Source organism: Pteronotus mesoamericanus, unplaced genomic scaffold (genome assembly GCF_021234165.1).
Source record: "Pteronotus mesoamericanus isolate MK-2021 breed Mesoamerican mustached bat unplaced genomic scaffold, CSHL_Meso_final contig_164, whole genome shotgun sequence".
NCBI lineage: Eukaryota > Metazoa > Chordata > Mammalia > Chiroptera > Mormoopidae > Pteronotus > Pteronotus mesoamericanus.
Genome location: NW_026555065.1, coordinates 22,984,763 through 23,000,654, shown reverse-complemented (window position 1 = coordinate 23,000,654; position 15,892 = coordinate 22,984,763). Strand labels below are relative to the sequence as shown.

Below are 15,892 nucleotides of genomic sequence, written 5' to 3'. Positions count from 1 at the left end.
TGTCTTTAACATCATTCAGAACAATTTTGTTAGATTGTATCGTGACAAATGTCGTATCAGCATGCATTTAAAAAAAATCAAAATTGGTAAATTTTTTAATACTGAAGATGGAAGAAAATACACATTTTTGTCATATTATGCTTTATTTCAAGAAAGGTAATAATGCAACTCAAATGCAAAAAAAAAAAGTTATGTGCAGTATATGGAGAAGGTGCTGTGACTGATCGAATGTGCCAAAAGTGGTTTGCGAAATTTCGTGCTGGAGATACCTCGCTGGGTGATGCTCCATGGTTGGGTAGAGCAGTTGAAGTTGATAGCAATCAAATTGAGACATTAATTGAGAACAATCAACGTCATACCATGTGGGAGATAGCCAACATACTCAAAATATCCTAATCAATAAAATTATTGGTGAAAATGAAAAATGTGTCTTTTATTTTATGGAAAAAACTAAATGGACTTTTAGGACAACCCAGTACTAATGAGTCAGTTGGGAAAACAACAAGAGAGCTCTTTGAGGTCTGGGAAATGTCCTTTTTCTTTATCACCATCTGTATTACCGAGTATTTCACAGAGAAAATGTAGTAAAATTCGTACAGCATAAAACCCAGTGTGGTGGATTGTTACATATTTTGCTGATGAGGAACCTAAACCTAAGAGAAATTTAGACCAAAGATGAGATTAGAAACCAGTTGTTTTGAATCATAATCTTATTTTCTCTCTAGTTGATTGAAAACATGAGGAAAGAATGTTTTATTTTATTAATGTTAGTTTTAGTCACATCATGTGATTTAATAAAATAAAAAAACATTTTAAAGAACTAAAATTGCAAACTAAAACAGAATTGCTATCTTTTGTTCAGATAAGTTCTATGTGGAGGATACACAAATTAGCCATAAGAATGAATAGCTTATAATTTACCTAGTTTCTTTCCCTTTTAGGCAACTGTGACTTTTTAAGAAATGTTTATTTATGCCCTGGCTAGTGTGGCTCAGTGGATTGAGCCCTAGCCTGTGAATTGAAAGGTCGCTGGTTTGATTCCCAGTCAGGGCACATGCCTGGGTTGCAGGCCAGGTCCCCAGTTGGGGGTGTATGGGAGGCAACTAGTATATATTTCTCTCACACATTGATTTTTCTCTCCCTCTCTTTCTCCCTTCTTTCCCTCTCTCTAAAAATAAATATATAAAATCTTTTAAATAATAAATGTTTATTTTATTTTTTGCGAGAGGGATTGGGAGGGAGAAAGAGAAGGAGCGAGACATGGATTGGTTGCCTCTTGCATGTCCCTGTCTGGGTTCTTGGCCTACAACCCAGGCATGTGCCCTGACAGGGAATTGAACTAGCGACCCTTTTGTTTGTGGGATGATGCTCAACCCACCAAGCCACACCAGTGGGGGCTGTATCTATAACTGGTAAGGTTATTACTATTATACTTAATACATCAAACTCCTTTTGGCTTCAGTTATGTTAAAATTCTAAGTTAAATACTTTCCTGCTCAAAGTATGAAGCCAGAAATTCACAAATGAGGAAATCTAAATTAGAAGATTGTACTGGTAATAGAAAAATACAAATTTAAGAATAGGATATAATTTTATAATAGTAAGATTGGAACAATAATATCCAGTGATGATATTCATTACTGGAGGAAGTATGCATTGAGAATAATTTGGCAATATATAGAGCACAGATTTTCAACTAGTGCATTGTTGCACGTGGTAATCCATGATTATGTGACAGGTATGCTCTTGAGATATGATTTCCGAGTGGCCAGGCAAGACCAACAGAAATTAGTAACTATAGAGCTGGTTGCCTCCAGTCATTAGCTGCCTCATATTTATTCCAGTATGTTACATAGTTACCATTTTCTTATACACCCCCCACATAAGAAGTGTTCAGAATAACTTTGTTAGATTTCTTATTTGCAAACATTAGCATCCAGTTCACAAATGAAATAGCCTATAAATTTATTAAAGAATATCAGATGATTTACAGAATTTCCTGAAAAGCTGGAGAAACAGACTGCAGGAGTATGTAGTCAGGAAAAATGCCTGTATTCCCAGACTGCTCATACAAGCAGTCCCACAGTTTTGGACAGTTACCACCATTATCAATGTGGAGACTAGGACAGTATACTATAGCTAAGACCTTGGTTACTTTTACCCCTAAAAGTTCTTTCTTTGGCCAAAACTGTCACTCTCATATGCGTAAGTATACACACTATTCCTTTCCTCGTGGTGCTCTCTTTGAAATTGGTCTTTCAGGGATGCATCTGATTAGCAAATCCTATGTCTCATGTCTGCATGTAAACGGAAAGAGAAGTTGGAAAGTCAGTTTTTCTAACACCTGCCTTAAAGAGGTAGATGTTATAGTGCGGAAGAGTAACAGCTCATAGGAATGGTGTTTAGGTACTTTGGGCAGCCACAAGTATTTCAAACATAGCATTCAATACAATTGAAAGATGAACATATCCTTTTATACAGCATTTCCTCTTCCGGGTAAATGCCATAAGGAAAAGCTAAATACATTAGAGAAAGCTCTTATACGTGGTCACATGTGATGTACATCTGTGTGGGTGTACAACTGTACTGCAGCATTGCTTGTAATAGGAAAGTGTTCTCACCAGTAGGAGAATGGTGAATAAATTGGAGTATGTTTATAATCTGAAATAATGTATAACAGTGAAAATAAGTCATTGAGAGAGAAATCGGTCAACACAAATCTCAGATGTAAATAATTAGGTAAAAAAAATAAAAGTATATGTAAATAGTTTCTCAAAAGATTGCCTATTAACCTACAAGTCATACTATTTTTACATCTACTCAACCATAAATATCATTAATAATAACTAGAGACTTAGTAGTCATAAACAGGGCATAAAGTCAGCCCATGGCATGTTTGTATTAAATGTCCTGGAAAGTCTCTGGAACACAAAAGGTTATAAAAGCACAAAAAATCTGAATTCTTCTGTGTGTATGTGTTAGTTATCTATTGTTGCTTAACTTAGCAATAGTGTATGTTATGGATTTAGCACCTTAAAACAATACATTTGTTGTCTTCACAGTTTTAGTGGATCAGAAGTCTGGGTATGGCTTAATAGAGTCCTTTGCTTAGGGTCTCACAAAATCTGTCATCAAAACCATGGTTTCTAATGAGAAAATATGAGGCTTGGTTTCTCATTAGAGGCTTGGCTGGGAAGGTTTGTGTCCAGTTTCCCTTGGATTGTTGGCAGAATTTGTATTCTTGCAGCTCTAGCAGGATGGGTGATACATTTATTCTTACATTGTTCCATACATATAAATCATGTCTATCTCATCCTTTTTCCACATTCCATTTCTTAGAAAGAAATCATTGGCCCTGCCCACACTCAGGGAGGGAGGAGGATTATGTGAATATGTAATAATACCAGGAGGGTGAGGATTGTGGGATCACCTTAAAGTCTCTCTGCCATTTAAAATTTTTATTTCATCATTTTGTTCTCTACTACCTCCCTCCTCCCAACCAAAGGTTAAAAAACCCAGTATGATTTGTGGTCCCTTTTTCTTATAGTGGGCTTAAAATTGAATTCAGTGGATCCAACAATGAGCATTGATCTTAAATACTTGGGAGTACAGCTGCCTTTGCCTCCAGCCACTAGCTTTCCTTTCTGGAACCTTACAGGAACCAACCCAGCCTCTCCTGGTGAGTACATAGCATTTATGAAGTCAAACAAATTTGTGATATAAATAAAAAGCTACCTTTGATAGAGACAAAGTACATTTAGGATAGTCTAGGGTATAGTTTTTATCTGGAAGCATAGTCTTAATGATTTATACATTTTAGACAGTCTCAGTAATTAATTAGATATTAAATATTGGCTTGCTAGAATTTTAATCATCTTTTACTTTTTCTTTTACAGATGCTGGATTTTCCTTTGTTTCTAGAACTGGAAAGACCAATGACTTCACCAAGATCAAGGGATGGAGGGGAAAGTTTCATGGTGCTTCTGCATCTAGAAATGAAGGTAAGTCAGCTTTTTAATAAATTTTTAAATATGTTCTGAAACATGTGACTACAGCCTTTGTTAAAAGTAAGTCTTGGTTTTTCTTCATCCCCTCATGTTTTTAAACTGAGAATAATTGTCTTGCTGATATTTGTTTATTCCTTGTGTTCCCATAGTCCTGGTCCTGGGGTTTAGTCCCTAACCATGTCAGGCTTAAATTGTCACTGCAGCCTTTGAAAACTGCTCATTCTTTCTCTTATTCCTATGGTTATAAAAAGCATCATTCTCAAATATTATTTCAGAACTGTATACTTCATAGTGTAAAGTGATTCCTGATAGCATTACACTTCAAACTTGTAATCCAAGTATTTTGATTATATTCTTTTGGTCTTCCTTTTTAAATGTATTTCTGTTCTCACTGTATTTGTTGGCAGGTTACACTCGAACCAGATAAATTAATTATTTGTCCAAATTGTTTTTTCTCATCTTTGAATCTTTGTAGAGTGTTATGATTGAAAAGCTAGTTTCTACTAAACTTGGCTTTTTCATTCTTCAAAAACAAAATGTTATATTTCTGCTTTTGAGCCTTACCTCTTCCCTTGCATTTTATATTTTAGTCCAGGTACTGCAATCTCTTAAGTAATATCTTGGCAGGTGTGGGAGTAGTAAAGGGTAGGGTGCCAAATACATGGTGACAGAAGATGATTTGACTTTGGGTGGTGGGCACACAGTGGAATGTACAGATCATGTATCATAGAAATGTACACTTGAAACCTATATGACCCTATTAACCAATGGCACCCTAATAAATTTAATAAAATAAAGCAATTTAAAAATCTCTTGGCATTCTGTTGAGGTCTGATTTAAATATTTTGTTTTTATCTTAAGTTTTTTACTTAAGTATGGTTTCTATACTAACATCATAAATTGTGAAAGGATTGAATACTCTTACCTTAGTGTTAATGGTTGTTAGCATTTCTCAAAAACGCATGCAAATATATGTAATGAGATAATTTTGAAGAATTAATTTTAATAATAAGTGTATGATATTTAATCTTTTTACTTAGTTTTATATTTTTCTTTTGAAGATGGGAATCCTAGTTTTTTTAGTATATATTTTTAAGAGACTTGGAGATTTGTCCTAGATTTTTTTTTAAGTGTCTTTGTCTCCCTATTTCCAGGTGGAAATTCAGAAGGTCCACTGAAAAACCGTTCTGCTTTCTGCAGTGATAAGCTAGATGAGTACTTGGAAAATGAAGGCAAGCTGATGGAAACAAGCATGGGTTTCTCTTCTAATGCTCCCACATCTCCTGTGGTATACCAGCTTCCCACTAAGAGTACCAGCTATGTACGAACACTTGATAGTGTACTAAAGAAACAATCTACCATTTCCCCTTCTACCTCTTACTCTTTGAAGCCTCATTCTGCACCCACTGCCTCTCGAAAGGCAAAGTCTCAAAACAAACAGGCAACTTTCAGTGGCCGAACTAAATCATCTTACAAATCCATTTTGCCATACCCTGTTTCACCAAAGCAGAAACATAGTCATACTGTTCCAGGAGATAAGGTTACCAAGAATTCTTCTAGCACCATCTCAGAAAATCAGGTGAATAGCTTTGTTGTGCCAACTTTAGATGAAAATACATTCCCAAAGCAAATTAGTTTGCGGCAGGCACACCAGCAGCAGCAGCAGCAGCAGCAACAGGGGACTCGCCCTCCAGGCTTATCTAAATCTCAAGTGAAGCTAATGGACCTGGAAGATTGTGCACTTTGGGAAGGAAAACCAAGGACCTATATTACTGAAGAGCGAGCAGATGTATCTTTAACAACTCTGCTTACGGCTCAAGTAAGTATCTTTTGTTTTCCAGAAGCATATTCTTGGCTGGAAAGAATTAGGTTAGTGAGGGGAAGGGGAATGGAGTTTTGTGGCAAGAGAATTGGGCATTTACTTACCTTAGTGACAACTAAGGTGTCTTCCACATTTTTTCTTCTTTATCAATGAGATACCCAAGTGTAGATTCCTCTTGCTGCAGAGGAAAAAGAGTACATTTGTGTTTTTGAGTAATACTCCTATTCTGTATAAAGGCATCTGGCCATTCTCTAGTATGTGGGCAGGTACATTTGCTGATCTTGTTAAAACACCGTTGAAAGCTCTGCTTAAAAGGAATTATATCCCCCAAAATCCAAAAAATTATAAACCTGTGGAAAAGCTTCTGTTTTTTAAAATTTTATATTAAGAATTTTCATTTATTATTGCTTCACCTATCTTAGCAGCCTCTCGTGATGTGAAGTGACACAACAAATGAGGATAATTTTCTTGTCATGAACTTTACCTTATTTCCCATTTTTAAATTCTGTGACTAAATTCTAGAGGTGAAGATCGTGAGATAGTGGGATAAATAGAGAAAGGGTCCTTTAAAATTAATCATTCCTAAAGACTTCTATGCATGTTTGTTGTTACTCCCTTTTTTAATTACCACAGAGCAGGGATCAGCAAATTGTTTCTGTAAAGCACAGTAAATATTTTAGGTTTTGAGGTCTATTGTTGTTTTTCAACCATGCTGTTGTAATGCCATAGACATTAGGAATGAGCCTGGTTGTGTTCCAGTGAAACTTTATGAAATAGGCGGCATTTGGTCCTTGGGCTTTATGCTGTCAGCCTCTATGTTAGAACATCATGTGTGATTTCTATTGAGAATAAATTTATCTTTGATATTTTGGCTCATAATTAATTAAAATGTTCTCTTGCTTGCCTGTGCTATGCATGAGACTGGGAAATTGCTCAGGTCCTGGTTATTTATTTTCATGTTCTGTCATTTGAATCTGCCCTAATCTTGTACTGTTGTCCTAAGTTTTCAGAGTCAGAGAAGAAGGCAGACCAACATAGGACTGTAGGTTGTTGGTGTCACGGGATGATTTAGTAGATTTACAATTTTCTGTTTTCACTTTAGGCATCTCTCAAAACTAAACCCATCCACACAATCATAAGGAAACGAGCCCCTCCATGCAATAATGACTTCTGTCGATTGGGTTGCATATGTTCCAGTCTAGCTTTGGAGAAGCGCCAGCCTGCTCACTGCCGCAGACCAGACTGTATGTTTGGCTGTACTTGTTTGAAAAGAAAAGTTGTACTTGTTAAAGGGGGATCCAAAGCTAAGCATTTCCAGAGGAAGGCTGCTCATCGTGATGCAGCATGTTACGATACTTTGGGAGACGAGCAAAGAGAAGAAGAGGGAGTCAGGGAAGAGGAAGAACAATTGAAAGAGAAAAAGAAGAGAAAGAAGCTGGAGTATAGTGAGTATTAATTGAGACTTAAAACAGTATAGTTTTATTTTTTAGAAAAGTATGATTATTTGAAAACTTGTTTGAAATAGGAATACTGTTTCTTACTTCGGTCCTAATCTATGATGTAATAAGAATTTTGAGAAATTGTAACTGTGCTCTTTCTGTATGGCAGGTGTTACCCCCCCCACCCCCGCCCATAACATTTTTTCAATGGAAATTTCCTTTTGAAGATGTCTTTTTGTTTGTGCTAAATATGAAATTTGAATCATTATCTTATGTGCACTTCCAGAATGCCTTTCAAACTTCTGTGTCTTTTTCCCTTAGTTCATCATTCCCCCCACTCCCAGCTTTATTGAGGTATAATTGACAAGTAATTTATATGTACAAAATTAATTGTACATAATTCAAATGTACAGCATGATAATGTGGCATATGTTTACATTGTGAAATAACCACAATCAAGTTAACTAATACATTTGATATTCTAAAAGAAGAAATTTGCAGTAAGATGAGGAGGTTGGAGTTTTGGGGACAGAGTATGGGCATAATTGAGTTGAGCATCATTTTACTCCTTTGAAAAGCTTATTATTCTTTTCTGATAAAATATTATGTAGACCAAATTACATATTTCATTCTTGATTTTTTTTTCCTTTCTGCTATATCATTTTATTTTGTTTTAATGTAAAGAAGATTTTATCATGTAATTAAATTTTTTTTTTTTAAAGATTTTATTTATTTTTAGACACGGGAGGGGAAGGAGAAAGAGAGGACAGAAACATCCCTGTGTGGTTGCTTCTCATGTTCCCCTCACTGGGGACCTGGCCCTCAACCCAGGCATGTGCCCTGACTGGTAATGGAACAGGCAACCCTTTGGTTTGCAGGCCGGCGCTCAGTCCACTGTACCATACCAGCTAGGGTCTGAAAAGAGTTCCTTTCTCCATAATTTATTAGGGGATTAATGCATTTTCTTTGTTAGTTTATATTTACATTTTTTACTGCTTGCCATGTACATATTTCAGTCAGAGTGGGTGATTAATATTTTCATGTATATTCTCAGATTTTCTGTTAATCCACTTGTATGCATATATACATACATTCTTTATAAAAATACTACTACTCTAGATGTGGTATCATGACCTTTGGAAATTTAATACTACAAAATATTCTACTTTGCAGATAAATAAATATAGTTCTATATTATAATTTTAGCTTCGATGACATGTTACTACAGTCCTTTTGGTTGGACATTTAGCCTTTTTGGACTTTCCTTTCATATGACCAAGTACAGTAATGAATGACCATGTCCTGGATACACTATTAAAAGGGAAATTCCTCTGACAGCGAGTGCATTTTAAACATTTGAAGATGTTGCTAGAGCTGTACCAGTCACATATTTACCAGTAGTTAGATGGTGCTAGTTCTGCTATACTCTTTTTTTTTTGTTGTTGTTATTTATGGTTCTTTTATTTATTTTTTAAAATTTTTAAATATTTTTTAAATTTATAGTGTTTATTATAGTTGTCTCAGTTTTTCCCCTTTACCCTCCTCCACCCATCCCAACCCCACCCCCAGCTCTCACAGTCAATTCCCACTCTTGTTGTCCATGTCCATGAGTCATTCATACATGTTCTTTGTCTTGTTCCTTCCCCTTTCCACCACTGTCCTTTCCCCATCTCTTCTGGTCACTTTCAGTCTGCTCCGTGTTTCCATGTCTGTGGTTCATTTTGTTAGTTTATTTTGTTGAATAGAGTCCACTTATAGGTGATACAGTATTTGTCTTTCATCAGCTGACTTACTTCACTTAGCTTAATATTCTCCAGTTCCATCCATGTTGTCACAAAAGGTAGGATGTCCATCTCTCTTGCTCTCTTTCTTTCTTTCTTAAATGCAGATTGATTTTATTTATTTTTTAAATGTCAAAGTTAGTTATAAAATATTAAAAAATTTAAAACCATTATAAAGTCTCAGGAATTAACCAACATGAAACCAGCACAGACATAATCAAGTAGATCAATGAAATATAATGAGCATTCTAGAGACAAACATCTATGTAACAATGTAATATATGATTATATTGATATTTCAAATCAATGGGTTAAATAAGGCTTATTCAACAAATAAGGTGCATGGACCACTATTGCTTGAAATAAAACAAATATAGAGCTCTGTTTCACATATTATACAAGAAATATTCAGGTGAGTAAAAAATCAATATGTAGTATCTAAAGAGTTTTAGGAGAAAATATAAACTAATATTTTTTATTACCTGAATTAAAATATTCAAACCCTTAAGCTATAAAGTAAAATATTGACAATATGACTATATTAAAACATTTAAGACTGTACAGTAATATACATATAAAAAAGTTAAAGGACAAGTGACTGTACAGTAATATACATATGAAAAAGTTAAAGGACAAGTAATAGAATAGGAAAGTATTTGCAACACATCTAAAAAAGGGTGGTTTTTTTGTGGGTTTTTTTTTTTTTGTTTGTTTGTTTTTTTCCAGGGAAACAGTTCTACAAACCTTTAATCAAAAAATGGATAAAGAATACCCAAGGGTCATTTAAAACTTTTTAAAAATAATAAAAATAGGCAAGAAATATACAAAACAGGTTTAGTTTCAACAAATAAAAAAGGGACACTTAAAATAACACATCATTGTCACAATCAGATTAATACGTATTAAAAAATATTGATAATATCAACTACTGGCAACTGTGAGAGGAATGGAGTTAATAGACTTCTTTCCTTTATCTTAAAGCAGTACCTTTAGTATATTTTGCAGTGCTGGTTTGGTGGAGGTGTATTCTTTCAGCCTGTTTTTGTCTGGGAAACTCCTTATTTCGCCTTCCATTTTAATTGAGAGCCTTGCCGGGTAGAGCAGTCTTGGTTGCAGGCCTTTGCTTTTCATGATTTGAAATATTTCTTGCCACTCCCTTCTGGCTTGCAGGGTTTCTGTTGAGAAGTCAGCTGCTAGCCGTATCAGAGCTCCCTTTTACCCTTACATGTTACTACCTGTTTTTCCTTTGCTGCCTTTAGGATTCTCTCTTTGTCTTTGATGTTTGCCATTTTAATGGTAATGTGTCTTGGAGTGGGCCTCATTGGGTTCCTCTTGAATGGGACCCTCTGTGCCTCTGGGACTTGTGTGACTTTTCCTCTCAAATGAGGGAGGTTTTCATCATTACTTTTTCAAATAGGTTCTCTATCCCTTCCTCATCCTCTTCTCCTTCTGGTATCCCTATTATATGGATATTACTATGTTTCACGTTCTCCTGCATTTCCCTAAATGCCTCTTCATTCTTTTTTAATCTTTTTTCATTTTCTTGCTCTTTCTGAGCTTTTTTCTTCCTTGTCCTCCAGCTTGCTGATTCGATCCTCTGCTTTAATCCAGCCTGCTTTTGATTCCTTCTACTGTGTTCTTCAATTCAGAAATCGTATTCTTCATTTCTTCTTGTCTCTTACTGTTTCTATGTCCTTTTTCATACTGATACAGTTTGCAGTAAGTTTCTCGTAGTTTTCCTGTAGTTTTCGATAATTCTCTCTGAGCTCACTGAGCTCAGTGAGCTTCCTTAGAACTGTTGTTTGGAACTCAATATCTGACAGTTTACTTGCCTCTATTTTATTTAGTTCTCTTTCTGGGGACTCTTCCTTTCCCTTTGAGTGGGGGGTATTTCTTTGTCTTCCCATTATTTGTGAGACTCTTTATTTTTTGCTTCTGCTTCTTAAGTTGATCTGTCTTGACTTCCTGACTTTGTGGTGTGAACTTCTATGGTAGGAGGCCGCTGTTTTTTCTTTTTGGATCTGCCTGTGATGATGTCAGCTGTTGACTCTGTCTGACCTTAGGCAGTCTTTTTGAGACTTCCAGGAATCTACTGTCTGTGGCTGTCTCCTTCAGCTATTAATCTGTTCACTCTGCACTCAGCAGGCCACCTTAGACAGCTCAGGGCTACGCGGGGCCCTTCCTAGCGGAGGGGTTATTGGGTCTTCTCCCACTGCTGCCGTATGGGGGAGGAGTCAGCACTGTGATCCTGCCAGCTACTCTCTCTGTTCTCTCCCCAAAGCCTCCGGCCCCAGCCTCTCCTCAAGTGTCTCCAGACCTCTGTGCCCCCTTTAGCCAGGGATCTACTATCTGTGGCTGCCATTCTACACTCAGCAGGCAGCTTGGAAAGCACAGGGCAGGATCGAGTCCCACCTGGGGGTGGAGCTATTGGGTCTTCTGATGCTGCGGCTGCTCAGGGGTCTGGTCTCTGCCTGAGCAAGATGGCTGCTGCCACATGGGGGATGAGTCAGCACCGAGATTCCACTGGCTACTCTCTCGGTTCTCTCCCCAAAGCCGCCTTCCTCCTCTCCCCTCAGGTGTCTCTAGCCTCCTCTGCCCCTGCCTTTGCTGGAGCCCAGCGTAAGTGTCTGCAAATAAAAATGTAAGCATTGGCCCTTCAAAGAGTTCTTTGCGTCTCCGGCTGCCTGCTCCTTCTCACAGCTGGCTGATTGTTGTATGTTTGGGCTCTGGTCCTGTGGGCTAGAGATCCCTGCTTTTGGTTTAGACCCCACTCTTCTCAGGGGGATCCAACTTGCCATTTCAATATCCTTCTGGTGCTGCCACCTGTGGGCGTCCTGCCCGCTTTCTCAAGTCTGTACCACATTCCTTACCAGTTAGATTGCGCTAAAGCCAATTCTTCTGTCTCCGGGGTTACATGGCTCCTCTCTCACTATGGTTCAGTTGTTTGTTCCAGGTGATTTCTCCCCCATTGAGTTGTAATTCCAGGTTGGTCCTGGGAGGAGCTCAGTGTGACTTCTAGTCACTCCTCTGCCATCTTGATTCTCCGCATTCTCCTATACTCTTAACACTGGATATTCAAATCAGTAGGCAGAAATTGATAGCTTAATTTTGATTTTATATTTCTTTAGTAAACTGCTTTTTAAAAATCACTTATGTAAAAAAATTTTTCCATTACAGTTAACATACAATAATATATTGGTTTCAGTTGTACAACATACAGTGATCAGAAATTTATATAACTTACAAAGTGATCAACCTGAAAGTCTACTACCCACCTGACCCCATACTTATTATAATATTATTGCCTATATTTCCTATGCTGTCCTTTATAACTCTGTGACTGTTTTATAACTGCCAGTGTGTACTTTTTAAGCCCTTTCCCCTTTTTATTCATTACCCCCCAACCCCCTCCCCTCCTGGCAAACATCAATTTGTTCTCTGTATCTGTGACCCTTTTTTTGTGTGTTTCGTCTGTTTGGTTGCTTTCTAGATTCCACATATAAGTAATGTCATAAGGTATTTGTTTTTCTCTCTGCCTTCGGTTAGCAAAATAACTTCTAGGTCATTCATGTTGTCGCAAATGGGAGATTTCATTCTGTTTTATTGTTGAATAATATACCATTGTATATATGTACCATCTCTTCTTTCTCCAGTCATCAGTTGATGGACACTTAGGTTGCTTCCATATCTTGGCTGTTGTAAACAGTGCTTCAGTAAATATAGGGATATGTATATCTTCTCACATTGGTGTTTTGGACTTCTTTAGATAAATATCTAGAATGGGAATCTCTGGGTCATATGGTAGTTCTATTTTTAATTTATCGAAGAGACTGGATTTACCGCATTTTGGAGTTTTGACTCTGTCGTAAATAGTTGACCAGACAGGTGTGGTTTATTTCTGGGCTCTTTGTTCTGGTGGATTGATCCCTGTGTTTCTTTCTATGCCAGTACCATGCTGTTTTGATTACTATAGCCTTCTAGTATAGTTTGATACCAGATTTTGTGATATGTCCCACTTTGTTCTTCTTTCTCAAGATTGTTTTGGCTACTCGAGATCTGTTTTTGTTCCATGTAAACATTAGGATTATTTGTTCTTGTTCTGTAGAAAGGCCATTGGTATTTTTGTAGGCTTGCATTGAATCTGTAGAGTGATTGGGCATTTTAATGGTGTCAGTTCTTCCTGTCCAGAATACTTTATATGCGTCCATTTATATGTATCTTGTTTTTCTTCTTGAGTGCCTTACAATTTCTGAGTAAAAGTCTTTTACCTACTTGGTTAAATTTATTTATTGGTATTTTTTTTTTGAGGCAATTATAAATAGGATTTTTAAAAATTTCTTTTTTTAAAGTTATCGGTACATAAAAATGCAACTAACTTTTGAACATTAACTTTGTATCTTTCTACTTTACTGAATTCCTTTATTCTAGTAGTTTTTTGGTGGACTCCTTATGGTTCTTTGTATACAAGGTAGGGCAAAAGTAGGCTTACAATGAGAGTACACACAACACAATTTATTCTTGTTTTATTTTCCAAATGAACAGTTGTAAACCTAATTTTTTAAACAAGATTTTGTTGTTTTATTTTTAGAGAGGGGGAAGGGAGGGGGAGAGAGGGAAACATTGATTTGAGAGAGAAATATTGATCAGTTGCCTCCCACTGGGGACTGGGTCCACCATGCAGATAGGCATGCACCCTGACCATGAATTGAACCGGAGGTCTTTTGCCTTGCGGGAGGATGCCCAATCTGCTGAGCCAGACTGGCCAGGGCTGTAAACCTACTTACACCCCAACCTGTATAGTGTCGTCTCATATGCAAATAATGTCAGTTTTATTTCTTCTTTTCAATTTGGATGCCTTTTATTTCTTTTTGTCTGTTTGCTTTATTTAGGTCTTTCAATACTGTGTTGAATAAAAGTGCTGAAATCTGACATCTTTGTCTTGTTTCTTAATGTTGAAAAAAGCGTTTAGCTTTTTATTGTTGAGTATGATGTTAGCTGTGGGTTTGTAATGTATGGACTTTATTATATTGGGGTTTCCTTTATCCCAACTTTGCTGAGTTTCTTTCTTTTTTTAATCAAAAATGTTTCCTGAATTTTGTCAAATCCACTTTCTGCATCTATTAATATGATTATATGATTTTTTTTTCTTCATTTTTCTATGTGGTATATCTCGTTAGTTGATTCGGGGATGTTGAACCAACCTTGTATTCCAGGAAAAAAATTCCAGTTGATTATGTTATATGATCTTTTTAATGTATTGCTGAATTCAGTTTGCTAGTATTTCGTTGAGGATTTTTGCATCTATGTTCATTAGGGATATTGGCCTATAATTTTTTCTTTTTTTGTAATGTCTTTGTCTGGTTTTGGCATGAGGGCCTTGTAAAATAAGCTTGGGAGCCTTCCCTCCTCTTCAATTTTTTTGGAATAGTTTAAGGAAGGATAGGTGTTAATTCGTCATTGAGTTTTTTAAAAATTCCCATGGGAAGCCATCTGGTCTAGGTCTTAGATTTGTTGGGAGTTTTTTGATTACTGATTTTATTTCATGAGAAGTTACTGGTCTGTTCAGATTTTATGTTTGTTTTTTTTTTCCAATCCTGGAAGATTGTATGTTTCTTTTTTTTGGTTTGTTTCTAAAAATTTATCCATTTCTTCCAGGTTGTCCTGTAAAACTGCCTTTTTGAATTCTTTGCTAATTTTATTATGTGGCTGCGTATTTTTCCTATATTTCCAAGAACTGTATATTTTCCAGGTTGTAATTTTGTAATTCATATTTTAATTTAGTTCCGCTTTCCTTCTCTTCCATCACTCCCTCCCCTGAAAATGGAGAAAGCAGAGGGGGTTAAGTCTCACTTGAAGGTTTCTGTCTTTGGAGTGTTGCTTAGAAAGTCTTTTTCTAATCTCAAGGTTAAAAAAATACTTAATTGGATTGATAAGTGGGCTTAAATTGTTAATATGTGTGGAATTTGTTTGATGTGAGATTTGTAGTGGGGAATTAATTTTTCCCCAAATGACTAGCAAGTTATACCATCACTTACTGAGAATAAATACTTTCCCCACTGGCTTAAATGTCACCTGTAATGTAGAAAATTAAAAAAAAAAACACAACCAAAAAACTTTTAGAAGGTTTAAAATGAAATACAGAATTGTTAATTTAGTTCTATACATATTTTTTTTACGGAGTTACTCCCATGTTGTACTTACAGTGAAACTTTTCCATTTCAAAACAAAATACTTTATAGTTTTTTAGTGGCATGGACATTATTTAAAAAGTCTGGCGTACTGTGCTCCAGGAGGCATCAGTCTTCTTGTATTGTTAGGGAAGGATGAAGAAAGGAGGGGTGATAGTTTTGGTATGACTGCTATGTATTGGGTTGGCCAAATAGTCTGTTATGTTTTTTTCTGTACAATGACTCTCATAGTGCTTTCACTATGCCTTTATGTGATTGAAATCTTTAACTTCATTTGAAGCAATTTTGTTAGTTTGTATTGTGACAGTTGTCATATTAGTGTGCATTTATTAAAAACTTCGCAAAATTGGTGAATTTTTGTGCAGCCATTTTAATATTGAAGATGGAAGAAGATACATGACATTTTCAGTGTATTACGCTTTTTTATTTCCAGAAAAATAAAAACAAAACTGAAATGCAAAAAATGATTTGTGCAGTATATGGAAAACGTGCTGTGACTGATTGAACATGTCAAAAGTGTTTTGCGAAGTTTTTGGCACTATTGACATTTTGACAAAATAATTCTTTGCTATGGTGCTGTCTTACGCATTGGAAGACGTTTAGTAGCACCCCTGGCTTCTACCTACTAGAAGCCAATAGGGGGAGATTGCCAACA

The 15,892-nt window shown here is 36.2% G+C and overlaps 1 protein-coding gene across 6 annotated transcripts in view; it reads left to right on the top strand.

Moving 5' to 3' along the window:
- Nucleotides 1-15,892, top strand: part of MGA (MAX dimerization protein MGA) — a 148,383-nt gene that overhangs the window by 87,566 nt on the left and 44,925 nt on the right. For all 6 annotated transcript variants that reach the window (XM_054565561.1, XM_054565560.1, XM_054565559.1 and 3 more), the window contains 4 exons: nucleotides 3,548-3,679; nucleotides 3,897-4,001; nucleotides 5,162-5,826; nucleotides 6,932-7,274. In XM_054565561.1, the coding sequence (XP_054421536.1) occupies nucleotides 3,548-3,679; nucleotides 3,897-4,001; nucleotides 5,162-5,826; nucleotides 6,932-7,274 (1,245 nt within the window). The remainder of the gene's footprint in view (nucleotides 1-3,547; nucleotides 3,680-3,896; nucleotides 4,002-5,161; nucleotides 5,827-6,931; nucleotides 7,275-15,892) is intronic.